At 42.4% G+C, this 21,568-nt stretch overlaps 1 protein-coding gene across 6 annotated transcripts in view; it reads right to left on the bottom strand.

Annotated features, from left to right (window-relative positions):
- LOC308578285 (receptor-type tyrosine-protein phosphatase epsilon-like) overlaps positions 1 to 21,568 on the bottom strand; it is a 76,612-nt gene that overhangs the window by 34,483 nt on the left and 20,561 nt on the right. For 2 of the 6 annotated variants that reach the window (XM_081178549.1, XM_081178548.1), the window contains exons 2-5: positions 8,537 to 8,639; positions 8,148 to 8,221; positions 3,931 to 4,061; positions 742 to 832 (exon numbers count right to left, since the gene is read on the bottom strand). In XM_081178549.1, coding sequence (XP_081034675.1) covers positions 742 to 832; positions 3,931 to 4,061; positions 8,148 to 8,221; positions 8,537 to 8,639 — 399 coding nt within the window. Of the gene's footprint in view, positions 1 to 741; positions 833 to 3,930; positions 4,065 to 8,147; positions 8,222 to 8,322; positions 8,427 to 8,536; positions 8,640 to 21,568 lie in introns of those variants that run through there. The other 4 variants (XM_081178547.1, XM_081178550.1, XM_081178551.1 and 1 more) reach the window with 3 other exon arrangements.

The raw sequence follows: 21,568 nt of genomic DNA, 5'->3' as shown, positions 1-21,568 counted from the left end.
AAGGACAAAGCTGAAGGAGAACTCAGGAAGTTTGAGTCCATTTATTTAGACCATAATCAAACCATAATGGTTACCTCCCCAGTTATATATGTTTAGCAAAGGTTAGAAAAAACCATGTTATCAGTGTTGTGAATTGTCAATGTGATTATCTTAAATATACAGAGCCCACCCATGATGGGGGTGAAGAGTCCACCTCAGGTGGCAGAAGTGCAAGAGCTCCGTCCGCCTGCTTGTGCCGCCAATAGGGAGGTGTTCTGGCATGTGACATTGCCAAGCAAGTGGCAACACTTTGAGGAGTGCCCTGGCTTCCACCAAGTTTGGTGAGAGGTGGGAGTGGTGATGGCGGAAGTGGAGGAGGGGGAGAGGAGGCAATTCCTGTTTTGCCTCAGGTAGCAAAATGGGACAGGTCTCCACTGTAAATACGTTTAAGCTTAACACACAACAGTCACTGTACATCTTGGTCATTTGGCCGAAATGTTTACTATTTTTCACTTTATCCATGCGCATTTGTATCTGCCAACTGAGAATAGTACCAATGCATGGATCTGTTGAAGGAGACTCTAGTCGATAAAAGCTAGGGCTAAAGCTTGTAGCCTTTAGATGCCACAATACAGTTGTTTCTTTCTGCAACAAATTAAGATGGGTACTTGCATGGAAAACACTATTACTTTAATAAGAATTTGGTCCTTCCTAATATAAACCTTATTATTTATAATAAATCAACAAATCATTAATACTTACAAGGTAGTATGTTGGGATATCTGTTCTTTTCTCTGTTTTCCTCTTTATTTGCCATCTCAAGTGTTCCTTGCATATATCCAGGAGGTAATGACTACAGGAAAAATATGTAGTGTCAGTTCAAAACAGCATACTATAGTGAGTAGTTACATAGAGGAGATGGTTTAAGTAAAACAGTTGTATCCCATGGAGCTCAATAATGCCCACATGAAAAGGTTAACAAAATTCTTTGAATCCATCAACCCCAGGAATAAGTTCCAGTTTCAAAGAAAGATGTGTGTTTGTTGTTTGCACTGGCAACTTGAAATAACAATCTCAAAATGACTCATGTAGTGACCATGCCATTAAGAACTGAAGCATAAACATTGAAAATGAACGAGATTATCGAGTATGGATGAAGGACTCAAAATCCCAGTCATGTGAATCCAAAATAAGAAGTTCAAAATATGCAAGGCAATAGGACAATCAAAGTGTGTGTGTGATGTGATTAACTTAATGTGCTATGTTTTTAGAAATCTATTTCAATCCACATATAAATGCTCATTAGAAACTATAATGACTATAAACTTTTAAAGTTTTTAAAGAAGATATGTCTGCATAGAAATCCAGGTTCCAAATCCACACCAGGACCTTGTGCTTGTAATTTGTGGAAGAAAACTTGCACTCACTTACAATTTAAGTGACACATGTAGTTTGCGCCTTAGACATGCCCATCAAATACATAACATACCATCTGACCATCAATGCCAGAAGGCAGCGTTGATATTCACTAGGTTCATGTCCCAATCAATTAGGGCAGAAATGCACCTGGAGGCATGCTTCTATGGACAGATTTCCAGCTGCACTGGAAAGTGTGCACACCTGTACCACAATATATCCTTGGAGTCAAATCATTCAATCCTAGTAGGAATAAATACACTCTCTCTCAAGCCAGTAGTAACATGCAACACCTTGTTATACATCACTCTATCCGGACCAGGACTTCCGTGTTTTAAAATAGGGTTTCATGTAGTTTGCATTACTACATTTAAAATAGGTACATTGGTACATTCTTCCATTTTGGAGGCAGGGTAAATTACCATTAGAAAGTAATAAACATAATTAGTGAAGGAGAAGTTTTTTTTACTATGAAATCACCTAATATATTTAGGAGATCCACACTGTGCCAAGGCATCAGGATGTATTTAATTATTATTATTTATGATTTATTTATTTATAGACATGCAAAGATAAAACATTTAATTGACAGAGATGCACTATTACTTTTAAAAAGGCACATTTTAAGCATATAATCATAATAAAAACTGCTGACATGCAATCCTGACAATTATAGCCTCCTCCTATATTATAGCACTGCTGCATAACAGAGACGGTTTAATTGGCATTTGCTTTTTCACTTAGATGAACTCAAATCTAAACTAATGCTGTTCCTTCATTGCCATGGCTGCATCTATGAGACCTGATGTAAGGAGTAAGTTCAGCTTCACAGAACTGTTCATATGAGGTCAGAGAGCAAACCCAACATAGTATGTTCCTTTCTGCTAGTGAGCGAGCAGCCAGGAAAAAGAAAGCCTTGCTGTATGCAACCACAATGTAGCAGGAAACGAAAGAGCAAGCCTGCTTTACTGAACGAGGTGAGGATCGTATTTACAAGAAACCTTCAGCACCATTAAAAGCAGATATTTAGGGACTACTGCTAATAGGGAGCCAGAACTTGGGGGAAAGGTTCCTGAGTAGCAACATACACTCCTCTCTGGGTTGTGCTCAGATTAACAACATGCCTCTGCTTCCTCAAAATTGTCATATATTTTTTAATCGGTAGGAAGGTCAGGATATCACAGGTCACTGATTCGAAGGGGAAAGCTGTAGATTTCCCTAGGTATCTGAGAAGCTTCAGTTCTCTCCACATCCCATTCGCAAAGCGGCAAATAACAGCACAATGATGCACAGTTGCTACCACAATTCAGGCCTCAGCAAGATTCACGGATTTTCGGCACCTACCCATATGCCTGCACGCTATTCTGAGTTGTGGGATAGCTTGGTGATTATTTATCTCTTTTCTCCACAATAACTAGTTGCTAATCCCCATTTCTTGCAACAAGGCACTGTGGAGTGGGAAACTCCATAGCTTTTAAGGCAAAGGTCAGAATGTTTGATAGGAGATAGGATTTCGGAAAGTTGTGGCACACGGGACAGAATGTCGCTCAGATATGTAAGTATTGGGAGAAACTCCCTAGGTTTGGAGAATATGAACACCACTATGAAATGACATTGCTTTTTCTGCCTTTCCCCCTTCTTCAGTATTTCTACAGGAGAGAATTGCCAAGGCCCTTAATTGTTTATGCTGTAGCACAGTGGCTCTGTGTGTGCTGGAAATGATGTACAGGAACTTGGCACATGAGAACCTGGAGGGGTGGCTGAATGACCAGTCAGGATGGGCAGACTGGAAGCAAAGCTGCCCTGAACCTGAACCAGCCAGGTGGAGTAAAACTATGATGGTGTTTGCTCAATAGAGGCACCCTGCAGAACTCCTCCCATCCCCCAATATAGCTGGCAAGGAGCCTTATAAACTATCAGTGTGAACGGAAGACCTACTTATTCACCCAGCCTTTTGGTTGAATGCTGCACTTTGCAAACAGGTGTTTTAACTACCTATGTGTTCTTTCCTGCTTTGTTGTTTATTGACAGCTGGACTGTATAACTCTATTGTGTTTTTTTATTGGCACTATATTCCTCTTCAGGATTATTTTGTATGAGATAAGTTGATAAAAGGAAACATAGTTAAGCACACAGGAGCTGAGAATGAAGAGCCATTTTGAGTTCAGGCACATCATGGATTGTAAATAGAATACAAGGCCAGCCCCCTACATGGCTTCACTGGCAAACCTGGTCATGCCTCAGCAAGATTTTTAATGTTTCTAAATGGCACGGTATCAAAAAGGAAAGATGGTAAGGTTTACATAGTACAGGCCCATACCTTAGCCTGAAACAAATGCCAACTGATGCACACATGTAAATTTTAAACATGAGGTCCTACACCTTTTCTTCTTTTAGAGGAAGAGTAGCAGGGGGAGCCCAGGCAGATTAGCAGGATATAAAAAATAAAATAAAAGTATTACACACAATTTGTTACCTGTACTTGCTGTGTCTTTGAAGAAAACGCAACATTAAATACAAAATATGAAGACGTACATTAAATTCCTCCCGAAACAACTTTCCATCATCAGCTGCTCTTATCCGTATTTCATGTTCCAGATGTTCCACTGGAATAGGAAAATACTTTTTTGGGCCAGAAGGAGACCTTCTGAGAAGCATCTGTTGTTCTGCTGGATAGAATGCCAACATAATATATATTATTACATATGGTATGAATAATGACACTGCAGTTCAAATGTTCATTTAGAATCCCCTGCTCACCAAAAGAAGAAGATGGGTGCTGGCTTTTAAAAAGATAATGTGTAAAAAGAGTCTAGTAATGCTAAGGAAGAATTTAATCTTCAACTCTCAGGTGTGTTCCTAAGATGATGATTTGGGAGGGGGTTGGGGTGGATGAAAGCTTCACCAATAGGAGCTGTGGTGGGTGGGGAGACTGGGAAATTGGGGACAGACAGTGGGTGGAATAGAAACACATCAAACTCAAGCAATGTGTACAATACTGTACTGTGCAAATTTGACTTGAAACACAGCGGGGGGGGGGGGGATCTCACTACGTTTTTAGCCAGCATGCTCATAATTAACAGTGAATATCAATGGAGTATTTAGCTGAGAGGAGGGATGTACCTTTAATCCTCTTAAAATACAGAGCAAACCTTTACAATTCCAAAATGGAAACACTTACCATACTTTACACAAGTAAAAATAAATAAATCAAACAGTAAACACTAGGCATAAAAGCATACAAAGGGGAGCTGATGAAAACAAAAGCCTCACAATAACAGCGGGGAAAAGGATGAGACACTGTTGAAAGAGAAGTTTGTCAGTAGAAGCTGCTGGTTTGTTACTTTGTGGTTTTATTTTATAATTTTAATGTACCGTATTGTTCCATCTATAAGACGGAATTTTGGAGGACTCAGATTTAAGAAAATGGGGAAAGATGTATCCGTGTATAAGACACCCCCTAATTTTTGACATTTTAAAGGGGAAAAACCTAGTCTTATATACAGAAAAATATGGTAAATTGTACTTGTTTTAACTATGTTGTATCACCTGACTTCAGATCATTTGGTGCTGGGTGGGCTATAAGTTCTAAGAAGAAAGAAAGGAAAAAAATATCCCATAGCAGGAATATTAGTGCCAAAGCAAAAAAAAAAAAAAGGGGGGGGGGTTCCTTTCTGGGATGGGAGGGACTGAAGGGAAGGGAATCACACATCTGAACAGTTTAGATGCTTCAGTTTAGTAATTCTGAACTCATAGCTGAATGAGCTCAATTTCACAATGAGCTCTTCTGAAGGGAAGCCCCACATCTAGAAACACCCACCAATATTTATTCTGCTGAATCTGACAAGCTGACTATTGTGTCATTCATTTTTAACGCTTTCAATATGTTGTAGTGGTTAGAGCATTGGAGTAGAACCTGGAAGACCAGGGGTCAAATCCCCACTCAGCCATGAAGCTCACTATGTAACCTCGGAGCCAGCCACCATCTCTCTCAGCCTAGCCTACATCACAGGTTTGGGGGAGGATAAATTGGGAAGGGGAGAACAACATATATCACATTGGGCTCACTGGAGGAAAGCAGGACTATGTGTTAAATAAATACGTACACAATAAAAGACATTTAATTCTCCAGACGACTGCCGTATATATTGGTTTTGTAAAAATACGCACAGCATTTGAAAAAATGAGCATTAATACAAGCTGTAATGAAGAAAAGGCATGAAACAATTTAGCTGTGATTCCTGCATGACAGGGGGTTGGACTATATGACCCTTGGGGTCCCTTCCAACAATTCTATGATTCCCCCTCTTTTTGTTTCCTTATTATATGTTTCTGCTATAGGTCTGCTATAACAGCTGGATGGTGTATTCTTGTGTAACACTTACTATGCCTATACAGTGGTACCTCGGTTTAAGAACAGTCCGGTTTAAGAACAATTTGGTTTACAAACTCCGCAAAACCGAAAATAGTGTCTTGGTTTGAGAACTTTACCTCAGTCTAAGAACGGAATCCGAACGGTGGAAGGGCATCAGTGGTGGGAGGCCTCATTAGGGAAAGCGCGCCTCGGTTTAAGAACAGTTTTGATTTAAGAACGACTTCCAGAACGGATTAAGTTCGTAAGCCGAGGTACCACTGTATTTCTATTAATGTATTTGTATTTATTTATACATAAAATCAGGTGCAGCTCAGTGGTCAGTAATGTAAATTGTGAGTCTAGCCAACCAGTTTAAGGATTAAACTCAGCTATAAACCAGCTGCGCCTGGGCAAGCTCATAGCCCCTTGCCCATGAAATGGAAATTTACAATACAGGACTATTGAAAGAATGACGGGTTGAAGCCCGAGTTGCCCTCAGTATGCCTCTGAATGCAAGGCTGCTGGGAATAAAAAATGGGGGACATGCTGTTACATCCAGCTTGTGAACTTCCTATAGGCTTCTGCTTGACCCCCGTGAGCCCAGGATGCTGGACTAGATGGGCGTTTGGCCTGATTCTGAAAGGCTGTTCTTACGACCTTACGACAGAGGGCCTTCTTGGTAGTGGCACCTGCCCTGTGGAATGTGAAGGAAATAAGCAGCTATCTTATCTTTAAAAGACATCTAAAGGCAGCCCTGTTTAGGGAAGCTTTTAATATTTAATGCTGTATTGTTTTTAACACTCGATTGGAAGCTGCCCAGAGTGGCTGGGGAAACTCAGCCAGATGGGCGGGGTATAAATAATAAATTATTATTATTATTATTATTATTATTATTATTATTATTATTATTCACAAGAGAGACTGTAACCTAGTATAAACTCCCACTGGAAGAACGGGGAGGGGGTGAGGTGGGGGGGGAGCAGAGATTTTTGCCAGCTTCACCTTCTTCCTGCATTCCTCCAAGCAATCTCATGTGTTTCAAAGAGCCTGAAACCTTTGAGAGCAGATTCTCAGTGGGAACTGGCAGTTCCAGGGAAAAGGACAAAATAGTAACTTCCTCCTTCCACTCACAGGAGTGCCCTAGTTCTGCTCACCGAGTTTCTGGATCCAAGCCACTGAGAGTTAAACTACACAAATGTCACATGTGGCTGCCTCTTGCTTTTCATTCACAGGGGAAGGGGTATTATTGGGGACACAGCATACCTGGAGTAAGGCATGTTCCATCCTTCCTTAGCTACAATGGACTATAATCGCATATTTTATTTTATTTTATTTATTTATTTTTAAAAACTAAGCCTTGAAATTTTGTGAGCAAGGGGCACACTACGGGTGTTGGGGTGTTATATCTGGAAAGCAAAATACTTGCTTAACCAACCCGCTATAATTCCAGTTACAAACTGTAGTTTCACACCAAGAGAATGTTTCTCACAGCACAATCACAGCACAGCAACACAGAAGCAAGTCCTGTTAAGTTTGGTAGGACCTTGGTCACATTCACGCCATACACTGAAAACACATGACTTCCCCCAAATAATCTTGGGAGCTGCAGTTTGCTGAGGTCTCTGAAGTTCACATGATTCTTTGGGGAAAGCCAAGTGATTTAAAGGATGTGACCTTACTTCAGGTAAGTGTGTACAGGATTGCAGTCTTAAGTGCCCTGAACACTTGGAATGCAATATCTAATTGATAGGTATTAGCAACATCACACTGGTTTTGATCTAGGGCAGAGATAAAGATGCTTAAGAGCCACTACTTTTAAACAAAAGTATTATTCAATAGCTGCAACTTTCTGCAAGTCCAGTTCATGGCTCTGTTTCAAGGCTTTTTTAAATACATGAAATAAAAACATCCAGTTCACTCAGCTGGGTTGTACAGTGATTTCTGTCTCCTTCACAAATGAATAGGTATGATACACATGTTTTAAAACTACTGTTTCTCACATTCACAAAACATTCTTGTGTAATTATTTCTTTAAAATATTTATATACCCTTCTTCAAACCTAATTTTAGGACAAGGTATACTTAAGATCTCTCGGTTCTATACCTAACATTTATAATATGTAAAAAGTGGCCCAAGTCTAACTAGACTTTAAATATAAATATATTCAATTTCCAGTCTTTGTCTTGGATCCTACACCCTGTTATAGATAGAAACTTGTAAGCAGCATATTACTACAAAAGCGAAAGTTGCTTTAAAAAGTAAAGAAAGTTTTAAAATAAAAACAACAACTAACAGTAACAAACATTTCAGTAATCAAACATTTACATTCAGCATTATATTTACCACTTTAAAAAACCTAAGATTTTCAATATTAAGTAAATCAAATTTATATTTTACCTTGCTCTTCTAAGATTCCATTCGGTATTTTTTTATCACTTGAAGTCACCACTGCTTTTCTGTGTTTCCTGAACCTTAATAATTATAATAAGATAAATTTAGGGGGATAGTGCAGATCTGTTGTGAATAAATAAGTTACCTGTTTACGTATAATACTGCAGCTTGTCTCACAAACCATGTAATTCTGGAAAAACTCTTTCTAATCATCTTCCGTTTGTAAAAGCTTCAGATGGTGGAGAGAAACAGTGTGTGTAACATCCTCCGCTGCCCTCGCTAATGTGGGTGAGTGCAGCCAGCACAGCTGCACGCAACACACTTTCATTTCCTCATTAGATCACATGGAAACAAGACAGAACTAGTTCCAAGCTAAGCGTCTGATGTCTGCTTACCTGAAGAAATAGCCAGCTAAAAGGATCAGAATTATAAACACCAGAATCAGGATCAGCATTGAAGTCAACAGATGTGGCGGTGGACTGTTTTCTTTTGGAGGGCCTAGGAGTTTAAAAAGAGAAGTAAGAAGTGGGGAAACAACGAATTTCTTAATCTCTAACAGATAAAATCGCATACACACAGTTCCTACTTAACAAATTACTTAACACGAATTAGCCACATAGCATTTTGAGCAAGTTATAATCTCTTTTGAAGTTCTTGGCTAGAAATGAGAATCCTGACAGCAACAATTCCCTTGTCACTTCCAAAATAGTTTTGCCATACAGCTATTTGCTTCTTTGTTGTCAGACAACGCCATCAAACCATAAATGGCCTTCATGTACCCTTCTGAGCTTTGTGGAATATTTGACCACCAGGAACAGGTGGATGCCAACTGATTTTCATCCTAAACTTAAAAGGGCAGTAAGTTTTCCCCACTCACAAACCACCACCAGTTCTTACTTCCTCATCAACAATCTCTGCTAACGTGCTACACCATGGGTAGGCCAACTAAGGCCCGGGGCCCGGATCCAGCCCAATAGCCTTCTAAATCCGGCCCCCAGACGGTCCGGGAATCAGCGTGTTTTTACATGAGTAGAATGTGTGCTTTTATTTAAAATGCATCCCTGGGTTGTTTGTGGGGCCTGCCTGGTGTTTTTACATGGGTAGAATGTGTGCTTTTATTTAAAATGCATCTCTGGGTTGTTTGCGGGGCATAGGAATTTGTTTATTATTATTTTTTCAAAATATAGTCCGGCCCCCCACAAGGTCTGAGGGACAGTGGACCGACCCCCTGCTGAAAAAGTTTGCTGACCCCTGTGCTACACTGAATCTGGAACTTTGTGGTACCAGGAATTAAATACATATTTGTGGGAATGTACCATGGAATATGTCAGGGCTTTGCATCTGTTATCTCTTTGACAAGAGCTAGGTGAGAAATGGAAGAGGGAGAAGTTTAAAACAGTCACTTTCCCCCTTTCAGTGTTCCTGTCTTCTCGTTGTACTCAAACAGGGACACAAGTTTAAGTAAATTGGGGGTAGAGCCACCCCGAGATGAAAACTGTGGATTTAAACAATGCCACAGGTTTAAGCAAAGCAGGTATGGAGCGAAGCTGAACTTTTTTAAATTAAGAAAACCCAGACAAGTCAGTTTTAACAAGGAAAATAGCAGAGATGGGCACAACTCCAACCCTCTTTTAAATTGCCATTTCCTCACCCCTGCTCACTCTACTCAAACTTTTGCCATGGTTTTAAGCCATCACTTTTTCTTTTCAGTTTTCCTTCCACTGTGCTTTATTCAAACCTCTGCTGTTTAAAACCAAATGCAAATGAAGAAGGGATAATATAAGGTGAAAAAATGTGTGTTGACATTAGGCATATAAAAATACTCGGAGTAATAATCTTAGAAAATACCAACATCATATTTCAGAGGGAGGAAGAAAGAAAAGATGGCCGATGAGATATGAGAGATAAAAAAGTGTATAGTCATAACATTTTTGTTTTTACAATAATACTGAGACGACAGGCATTCCTTATGTAGAAACAAAAGTATTATTGTCTGCTGAATCCTTAGGGCTTTTCAGACACAGAACCACCCTAAATATTTAGTTCCAGAAGCTTTAATTACAGATTTCTTCTATTTATAATGAAATACTTTTTCTATCCAATGCCATCCATTGCAACAAAACTAATAAATACCCATAGGACTAAGCATACTTCATTCTGCCTCATAACCTAGAGGAATCCAAACTAATTATTTTACTTTAATTGATAAGGTTCCCCCCTCTTTTCCCCACCCATTGTTTCCTTCTCACAGCTTCTGAACTTTAAATAGAGCAGCAGATCTCCTTACATGGAACACACGAGATTGTGCATGTGCAACAGACTTTTGCTGAACAACAACTCTCTTGCAAAGCACAACAGCGGTTCACAACATAAAAACACAGAATACATAATAAAAATTAGAACAAACCAATAAAACCCCTCCCCCAAATACGTTTAAAAAGACATAGCAAGTTAATCAGTCAAACGTCTGGTTAAAGGGAAACATTTTTGCCTGGTGCCTAAATATATGTAATGAAGACATCAGACGAACGTCCCTGGGGAAAGCATTCCAGAAACGGGGATCCGTCACTGAAAAGGCCTGCTCTTGTATCATCACCCTCTGGACCTCTCGGGGAGCAGGCACATGAGAAAGGCCTCAGATGATGGTTGTAGGGTCTGTGTTAATTCATATGGGGACAGGTGGTCCTTAATATCAGAACTTGGAGAAGCTTATCATAAGCTTGAGATCATTCATACTACTCTTTAGCAAAAGTGCAGATGACAAAGTTGTGTGCTCTGGATGGGATTTAGATTTAGATAAATTTATTGTCATTGTCCGTATATACACAGTATACACAACAACGAAAATCAAACACCCACCCAAAGACCGGGTTCACATATACATTTGCACGTATCTCCGAACTCTCATCTATTTAGACATAATCTATAAAACATACATAATCCAGAATATAGCATGACCTATTAAAAACATAACATAACCTAAAACCTATCTCATTCCTTCCACTCCCTACTTACTAAACCTTGCAACTGGCCCTGAGATCATTATTTAGTGCAATCAGAGCTCTTGGATAGAAACTATTCAGAAGGCGTGTGGTTCGTGTTTTCATTGTCCTATATCTTCTGCCCGAAGGCAATAGTTCAAAGAAGTTGTGAGCAGGGTGGGTGGGATCTCTCAGAATATTATGTGACTTCTTCAAGATGCGAGACGTGAAGATCTCATCCAGGGTTGGTAGTCGGAGCCCAATAACGTTCTGGGCAATTTTAATTGTTCGCTGTAAAGCTTTTTTATCCGTTTCAGAGCTGCTCCCATACCACGATAATATACTATAGGTTAGGACACTCTCGATGGTACTATGATAATAGGACAGGAGTAGGTGCTGGGATAGATTCAGTCCCCTGAGCATTCTCAGGAAATACAACCTCCCCTGCACCTTCCTCACAACCATATTAACATTTGCAGTCCATGAGAGGTCCTCCGAGATATAAATGCCCAGGTATTTAAAACTACCAACCCTCTCCACTTCCTCGCCATTTATGTGCAATGGTAACAATACACTTTTCTTTCTCCTAAAGTCAATTATGAGTTCTTTGGTTTTTTTGGTGTTAAGCATAAGATTATTTTCTTTACACCATTGAATTAACCCCTGTACTTCTTTCCTATAAGCAGTCTCATCGTTCTCACTGATGAGCCCCACCACTGTTGTATCATCCGCAAATTTGATGATTGTGTTGGACTTATACAGTGGGGTGCAAACAAATGTGTACAGAGAATAGAGAAAGGGACTTAGCACGCATCCCTGAGGGGCTCCTGTGCTTAATACTAGAGTAGAAGAATAGTAAGGTCCCATTCTCACTGTCTGCGGCCTATCAGTCAGGAAATTCCTTACCCAGAGACAGATCTTCTGATGTATACCCAAGTTGGTCATTTTAAGAAATAACCTGTCTGGCAGAATTGTATTGAAGGCAGAACTGTAGTCCACAAACAACAGCCTTGCGTAGGTTCCCTGTCGTTCTAGATGACTCAATACAGTATGGACGGCGATGGAAATAGCATCATCAGTAGATCTGTTTCTTCTGTATGCAAACTGGAACGGGTCTAAAGTGGATGGAAGACTAGCCTTAATATAATCTAGCACCAATCTCTCAAAACATTTCATAACAACAGATGTTAAGGCTATTGGTCTATAATCATTGAGAGATACCACCACTGACTGCTTGGGGACTGGCACTATAATCGATGTCTTCAGGCAGGTAGGGACATAACCCTGCAACAGGGATAGGTTGAAAATGTCCGTAAATACGCCGGCTAATTCTGCAGCACAGTCCCTAATAGCCCGTCCCATGATTCCATCCGGTCCAGCTGCCTTCCTGATGTTAATGCTCCGAAAGGCATGTTGTACGTCACAGGTCTGTAATAAAAGTGGTTGTCTATCAGTAGTAGTTTCTGATGATGTGCTGGTGGCCAATGCTGTAGTGACGATAGTTCCGGTTCCCTCCTCAAAGCGGCTAAAAAATTGATTCAGTTGATCAGCCAGGTGCGCACTGCTGCTAGCCAATTCGTTTTTAGTATTTTGCCCTGTAATTTGTCTCAAGCCTTGCCATACTCGACGAGGGTCGGAGCTCTCAAAATGTTTTTCGATCCTCCGGCAGTACATAGCTTTGGCGTTCCTAATACCCTTTTTCAATTTGGCTCTAGCTTCTCTATACTGCTGCGCATCACCAGAGTGAAAAGCAGCATTTCTTGCCTTTAACAGAAGATACACATCCCTGTTTAGCCAGGGCTTGTTGTTAGGGAACACCCGTATTTGTTTGGTGGTAGTGACAACATCAATGCAGCTTTTAACGTAAAACAGTACTGTTGAAGCATATGTGTCCACATTATTCTCCTCAAAAAGCGACCACTCGGTGCTCCGAAAGCAGTCTTGGAGTTGCTCAGATGCACCTACTGGCCACACTCGTATCTCTCTAGTTGATGGTCTAATTCTGCGTACGAGAGGTCTATATGATGGTATCATAAGTAAGGATATGTGGTCTGACTGCCCCAAATTGGGCAGGGGCTTGGTCTTGTATCCATGCATGATGTTACTATATACTCGGTCCAAGGTGTTTCCCCCCCTAGTGGGACAATCAACATACTGGTGGAACTTAGGGAGCACAGTCCTTAAATCGGCTCGGTTGAAATCACCAGCAACCACAAGTGCTCCATCCGGGTGGGCCCGCTGCTGTCTGCTAATAGCAGTCAGCAGGTGGCCCATAGCTGTAGTAGTGTTTGCATCGGGAGGTATATACACCGCTGTTATTATAACAACATTAAACTCACGTGGCAAGTAAAAAGGGCGGCACTTCACCACTAGGTACTCCAAGTCAGGAGAGCAATGCGTGTCCATTTGTTTAATGTCTGAGCTCCAGTTGTTGTTTATATAAACGCAAATTCCTCCTCCTCTGCTCTTCCCGGATTTGGCGGTTCTATCCGCTCTAATTACTGAGCGTCCTTCTAGCTGCAGAAGTCCCTGTGGAAAGGAGGGATCCAGCCACGTCTCTAAAAGGACCATAACACAACAGTCCCGGATACTTTTCTGCCGAGAGGTAATAAGTTCCAACTCCTCTACCTTGTTGGGTAAGGATCTCACATTTGATACAAGGAGACTTGGCAATGCAGGCTTGTGGGGGTTTTTACCTAGCCTCACTCGTAGTCCAGCCCTGCAACCCCTCTTCTGCTTGCGCCCTCTCCGTTTCCTTTTCTTTCTGGCAAGGAGAGCAAGGGGAGTATCCCAAGAATGTGCAAGATATGGAGGCTCTCTGATAAGCTCAGCTGGAATGTTGTAGGTTGAGACCTCCTGGTTGCAGCCTTCCCCTCTGCCGATACTTAAGAGCTCTTGACGACTATAAATTACTTGTGCCTGAGTATTCACAGTCCATAGCAGCAATAAGTTCACAGATAAAAATAAAACACAAATCACTGAATACCGGTCTTCGGAGTGCCGAGCCGCTGCAAGTGCTTGCGCCGCCATCTACCAGGCATCCCCCTTAAAGAGGCAGGTTGCAGTTTGGGCGTGCTCCTGGAACCATCACTGTATGTACCGTATTTTTCGCCCTATAGGGCACACCTAGGGGTTTTTTTTGGAGGGGAATAAAGAAAAATAATTTATTCCCCCCCCCCAGGCATGGGGCTGGGGTGGGGGAAGCCCAAGCTTCCCCCGACCCCAGCCCCCAGAACAGGCTGCTATCTGCAAGCCTTGGGAGCCCGGCGGGAACTCCCGCGGGCTCCCAAGGCTTGTGGATAGCTTCCTGAAGCCTGCATTCACCCCATAGGACGCACACACATTTCCCCTTCATTTTTGTTTTTTGTTTTTTTTGTAAATTTTTTATTGGTTTTACAAAAAAATTTTAAACAATACAAACAAATAAAAAGACAAACAAACATGTATAATTTCATAACCTTTTTTTCATATCCCTTACTTCATTTTTGGAGGGGAAAAAGTGCGTCCTATAGGGCGAAAAATACGGTAAATAACAATAATAAAACTAATAATTATTATGGTAGAAATGCCTCATGAAATGAGTGCAATTATGTGGTTACTTTCCATGCCACTGAGACAACACACTGCTGGCATGGAAGAAACTAGGCTGTCGCACCCATTCCACATGGTTCTACTTACAAATGACACTGAATTACTTATGCACTTATGGACCACGGGTGCTACAAGCTGCACACTGCAGGTGAAAACTATTGTATGCATATAAAAGTTTGCAAAACTCCAGGAGATATACTCTTACAGCTCAGGTGTAGTGTGTGTGAACATAAAAGCACACACACAATAAAATACATCTCTTAAGTGAGTGAATTTTCACTACTATGAACTATTATGAATTTTTTACTTTGAAAATATGTGTTTTTGGAATGATGGACATCAGAATCAATGTCTTGTAAGGTCACCCATATTTTCCATAAAATTTATTTTCCTGTGTTCAAATAGCCATCCAGTGAAGCCAAGCAAGAAGGGCAACAGGGACCACCTTACCAACACTGGCAGTGCGACTGTAACATATAATAGGTAGATACTGAAGGTGACTCCTAGCTCTGTACTGAATCCAAACAGTGATACTTCATCATCATCATCACCCTGTGTTATCACAACAACTTTCACTTTGTTATGGATGTTCTTTGCAGCGTGTCATGTGTGTAACAGAACATGCACATCTAATTTTTCAGGCGATGTTGTTGTTTTCTCTTGAAGCTATTACTAAAACTTTGTATGTTCACAATATTTGCTTTCCTGTTTTGAGCTTCATAATTTGAAAAGGGAAAAAATGGAAGGAATGTTCCTGCTTAGGGATCCATCCATCCACCCACCCATCCACCACACCCTTCTCCAGCATACAACTCTGTAAATTGTCAGAGGATCATGGAGGGCATTCTACTCTACACAACCAGTTTTCTGTTTCCTATCTTTCAACATTCTGCAGCTACTAAGAATGCACAGTTCACCCTGGGCTGGTTTGTCTTTTTTAACAGGGGTAGTGTATACTTCTGCAAACCCTGAAAATGATACTGTAATATTTAATGGATCCCTTTTTGGTGTTGGTGGGGTAAAGAGAAGAACATTTTTCATAAAGTATTTGGAACACGTAACTTTTTGTCCTTATGAACTTACAGATGGCATTGAATTAAAACATTTGGGCAGGACCTTCCAGTTATTATCTAGTTGCAGTCTTGTAACATCCCTGAAAAGGTTAGTCAGTACTGTATTATCCATTTACAATGGATGGGAGGACTGAGGCTGAGAGCAGCTTGCCTAAAGCCACCTACTAAGTTCATGGCTGAGAAAAGATTCAAACCAGGAACTTCATGATTTGCAACCTAGTCTCTTAGATACACCACTGGAAATAATATGCACAAGAGCAGAATTTTCAAAAATCCACACTGGGGAAAACTACTTAGTGATTTTCTGATTTCCATATGCATACAAACTTGTAATACTCTTATGAAAGTGAATTATCTTTGCACTTTAAATGCACAGAAGCATATAAATGCAACCTGAATAATAATAATTTAACAATTCTTATAATAAATATACTCAGCAGTTATACTAAAAGCAAACACAAGCAATGAACTACAGATCTATTTGCTGCAGTCCTTTTCATTGCAACAAATAGTCAACCGCAGCAGTACAGGCCTAAAATAGAGTATGGCAATTTGTTAAACATGTGACACTCGGTGGGCTATGTGGTTTGAAAGGTTTGGAGAGCTGTAGCAACAGTAATTTAGGGTCCACGTTATGAGAAGCTTCAGTTATCGTCTGGATAATCAGATCCAGCCAATCTTTGTAAATAACCTCCCTGTTCAATATGCAAATATTGCCTCTTATTAGATGGCACTCACCCTCTTCCTACTTGAAATGCATTAAATAAAACAGAGGTCCGGCCCCCCGTCTTAAAAAAGATCTTCTCCCTGTATAAAATTTTATAAACAGGAAAAGCTTCAGAAGAAGATGAATGACCAGGAAGGAGCATGGCATCCATTACCCCCTCCCTGAGAGCCTGCACATTCATCCTTAACCATGGTTTGGGCTTGGTGTAATATGCAAACCAGGCCACTGTCAAAGAGCTGTGAGTAAGGGAAAAGATCCTGTGGCCAAGGAATCTGTAAGCCTAGGAATGTCTCTTCTATTTTTTTTTAAAAATTTTTTTATTGGTTTTACAAATTTTTTAAAAACAATACAAACATATAAAAAGACATACAAACATGTATAGTTTCGTACCCTTTTTTTCATAAACCTTGTTTCTCGGACTCCCCCATACCTCCCCTTTCTGTATCCCAATGTCCAAAGTTTTTCAGCAAGTTCTAAATAGTTCTGTCAAGCCTCTGTCCTCTTAATCTTTCCTTTAATCTAATCTTATATCGCTGTAACCCTTTCTTTCTCAAAACCTCGACATTCTAACATTCATCCAGTTTATAGTAGTCCTTAAGATAAATTTTAAACTTCTTCCATTCTTCTTCCGCCGTCTCCTTTCCCTGATCGCGGATTCTGCCAGTCATCTCAGCTAATGTCATATAGTCCATCACTTTCATCTGCCATTCTTCCAGGGTGGGTAGATATTGTGTCTTCCAATACTTTGCGATAAGTATTCTTGCTGCTGTTGTAGCATACATAAAGAAAGTTCTATCTTTCTTTGACACCAATTGGCCGACTATGCCCAAGAGAAAGGCCTCTGGTTTCTTAAGGAAAGTACATTTAAGTACCTTTTTCATTTCATTATATATCATTTCCCAGAAAGCCTTAATCTTCGGGCATGTCCACCAAAGGTGATAGAAAGTACCTTCAGTTTCTTTACACTTCCAACACTTATTATCAGGCAAATGGTAAATTTTTGCTAGCTTGACTGGGGTCATGTACCACCTGTAAATCATTTTCATAATATTTTCCTTTAAGGCATTACATGCCGTGAATTTTATACCGGTGTTCCACAACCATTCCCAGTCAGCAAACATAATGTTATGGCCAATATCCTGTGCCCACTTAATCATAGCCGATTTGACTGTTTCATCTTGTGTATTCCATTTCAGCAGCAAATTGTACATTCTTGACAAATTCTTGGTATTGGGTTCTAACAGTTCAGTCTCTAATTTTGATTTTTCCACCTGGAAGCCAATTTTTCTATCTTGTTTGTAAACCTCCATTATTTGATAATAATGGAGCCAATCTTGTACTTTTGGTTTCAATTTCTCATGACTCTGTAATTTCAATTTATCTCCATCTTGTTCCAAAATTTCCCAATACTTTGGCCATCCGGCCTCCATATTGAGTTTCTTCACTGCCTTAGCCTCCAAAGGTGACAGCCATCTAGGGGTTTTATTTTCCAACAAGTCTTTATATCTTATCCATACATTAAACAACGCTTTTCTGACAATGTGATTCTTAAAGGCCCTATGCACTTTGATTTTATCATACCTGTCAGGGAACTGCCATCAGAGCATCAGGTGGTGGAGGGACTCAGGCAGGATGAAAGAGACTCAACTGCTGAAGCAGGGACCAGCAGGGGGAGGAGTGATTCTCTGAGGGAATGTGAGCAGGAGGGAGGGCTCAGGGACGCTTCCAGCGAAAACAGTGGGGAGGTATCTGAGTCTCACATAGGGAGACCCATACCTCGCAGGAAACTGTCACGCCGTGAGTCCAGGAGACGCGTTTCCGTTAAGGAACTTCTTTGCTGGAAACGCTTCCGCAGGCAGCCACTGTCGGACTCTACTAGTGACTAGAGCAGACATGTCTGAGGAGCTCCGTCACACACGGAGGTTTGTGGGGGCGCACAAACTCTGAGGGAGCACGTTTTCACGCACAAGCAGCTAATCAAACCCTCACAGCAGTCCGACAGTCTTTGTACGCTGCCTGTGCAAGAGAAGGCATCATGAGCGAACCAACCGGAACCGGAGGAGCAGGGGCTGGAGCTGGTCCAAGCTTGGAAGATAGATACCGAGCGTTGGAGGTTCAACTGGCCCTGCAGACGGCGAGGCTGGAGGAGAGAAGGGCTCAGGATGCAGACAAGAAGGGGAGAGCCACTCAATTCCCCAGAAAGGTACCAGGATTGGTGCAGAAATTTGGGGGGGACCCCAAGGACTACCATGCTTTTAGGACAGAGATGCAATATGCCCTTAATGTGCAGTTCGATGAGTTCCCTGATGAGGAATCGCGAGTTGCTTTTGTAATTGGGCATCTTGAGAAAGGGGCTAGAGACTGGGTTCGACCCCTAATGGCAACGCACAATGACATACTAAAGGACACAATGAAGTTCTTTCGTGCAATGGATATCATGTTTTCCAGCGATATTGAGGAAGGGGTGGTGCGCAGACAGCTAATGGCTTGTAAGCAGGGGAGTCGATCTGTCCGTGAATATTGGACTGAGTTTACCATGCTGATTCACAGACTGAGTTGGGATTTATCGGCGGCACCCGTTCAAATGCTATTTGAAGAAGGTCTTTCTTCGGGGGTGAAAGACGAGCTGGCACGGAGCCCCAGGGCGGAGTCTATGGATCAGCTGACCAAATCTGCGCTGACCATAGGAGCGCGGCAGGAGGCAAGAGCCTTGGAGAGGCGGGAAGGGAGAGGGGAACGTTGGAAGGAGTTCCGCATTCCAGACATTCCTGAGCCAGCTTTCCCGCCGGCAGAGCCGATGGAAATCGGAACAGCGCGCGCGCGCGCATTTTCAAAAACCAGCGAGGGAGCTAAGAAGGAGGGAAAGGGCCCCCGGAAATGCTATCTCTGCCAACAGCCAGGCCACTTTGCCAGAGTCTGCCCCCAGAGGAAGGAATGGCAAGGGATGGTGGGAGCTGTTGAGGGGGGAGAAGAAGGGGGAGAGGAGCAGGTAAAAGCCAACGCCTGGTTGCCACAATTGGGGCACTGCAGCCAGGCCAAAGAGCAGTGAAAGTGCCCGTGCCAGAAGCTCCTCGACCTGCTCTAGTGATTGAAGTGTCGCTAGAGCTGCAGAATGGGCACCCCCTAAAAATAAAGGCGCTATTGGACTCAGGCAGCTCCTGCAATTTTATGAGCAAGGAGTTTGCTGCTGAACACCAGATACAGACCATCCCTTTAAGCAACCCCCTGCAGGTGACCACGATTGATGGCAGGGAGTTGTTGGGAGGAGGAGTCCGCTTGCAGACTGTCCCAATGATAATGAGGGTGGCAAGGCACACAGAACTGATAGCGTTTAATGTGGCCACCCTGGGAGGCGCTCCCATTATTTTGGGAATGAGCTGGCTAGCTCTACATGATCCGCTGGTTGGCTGGCATCAAAGAGTGGTGTCCTTTGGTTCAGCACATTGCCTAGAACACTGCAAAGGGGAGAAGGGTTCAGTAGGGGCCCAAGCCACCCTAGCAGGGACTGAAGTAATGGGGAAGGTGAAGGTACCTCCACAGTATGCAGATCTCAGCGACGTGTTCAGTGAGAAGGAAGCTGACCAACTACCACCTCATAGACCCTTTGATTGTCAGATCAATTTACTCCCTGGAGCACAGCTTCCCGTGGGCAAGTTGTATGCCATGTCAGACAGGGAAATGCAGGAGTTGCGAGGGTTCATTGACAAGAACCTGAAGAGAGGCTTCATCAGAGAGTCCAAAGCAGCAGGGGGGAGCCCAGTGTTCTTTGTGGACAAAAAAAATGCGGACAAGCCGAGACTTGTATGTGATTTTAGGCGGCTGAATGCAGTGACTGAACCGGTGGCGTTCCCTATGCCCAGAATTGATGATATTTTGACCATGGTGAGGAAGGGAAAGATTTTCACAAAGCTGGATCTAAGGGGGGCGTACAACCTGATACGCATAAGGAAAGGGGATGAATGGAAAACCACCATGTTTACCCCTTTGGGGGCGTTTGAATACCTCGTTATGCCATTTGGATTACAAGCAGGCTCCGCGTGTTTTCAATCTTTTATGAACCACGTGCTGGGCCCTTTGCTCTACAAGAATTGCGTTGCCTTTCTAGATGATGTGTTGGTGTATTCTGAGAATGAGGAGCAACATGTGAGAGACGTCAGAGAAGTGTTGAGCAGACTGCAAGCCAACAGGCTGTGGGTCAAACTGGAGAAGTGTCGGTTCCATACCAAGGAGGTGGAATTCCTGGGGTACCGCCTGTCAGACAAGGGATTGGCCATGGATCCCGGCAAGGTACAGGCAGTGCTGGAATGGAAAACACCCAAAACCAAGAAGGATGTGCAGAGGTTCCTAGGGTTTGGAAACTTTTATCGTAAGTTCATCCGCAACTTCGCCCATCTGACGGCGCCCATCACTGACTGTCTCAGCAGTAAGAAGAAGTTTGTATGGACGGCGGAGGCGGAGCGAGCGTTTGAGGAACTGAAAAGGGCCTTCGCCTCTGAAGAACAACTTCTGCATGTGGATTTACGAAAGAAGCTAAGGGTGGAAACAGACGCATCTGACAGAGCCATAGGGGCGGTGCTTCTTCTGCAGCCGGGGAAGGAGGAGTCGGAGTGGCGTCCGTGTGCCTTCTTCTCGCGGAAGCTGAACAAATCCGAGAGGAACTACACGGTGTACGACCGAGAACTGCTTGCTATTCATGAGGCGTTCCGGAGATGGAGGCATCTGCTAGTTGGTGCACAACATAAAGTGCAAGTGTGCACGGACCATAAAAATCTAGAGTACTGGAGAACGGCGCGAGTGCTCAACCAAAGGCAGTTGAGATGGGCCCAAGAGTTCTCCAAATTTAACTTTGAGATTTGTTATGTGCCAGGCCCAGAGAATGTTAGGGCGGACGCTCTCTCACGCAAACCTGAATATTTGGAGGGGGAGGGAGCACCCGAAGAAACCCATATCATTCCAGAGGACCGCTGGGTGTGTGGGGCGACTTTGGTGGGGCAAAGGGAATTGGTAGAGGGTACGGTGCAGGATGCATACGCCCAGGGGAAACTCAGGGATCTC

Source organism: Podarcis bocagei (assembly GCF_964188305.1).
Source record: "Podarcis bocagei genome assembly, chromosome: W".
Classification (NCBI taxonomy): domain Eukaryota; kingdom Metazoa; phylum Chordata; class Lepidosauria; order Squamata; family Lacertidae; genus Podarcis; species Podarcis bocagei.
This window is presented reverse-complemented; position numbering and strand designations above follow the sequence as displayed.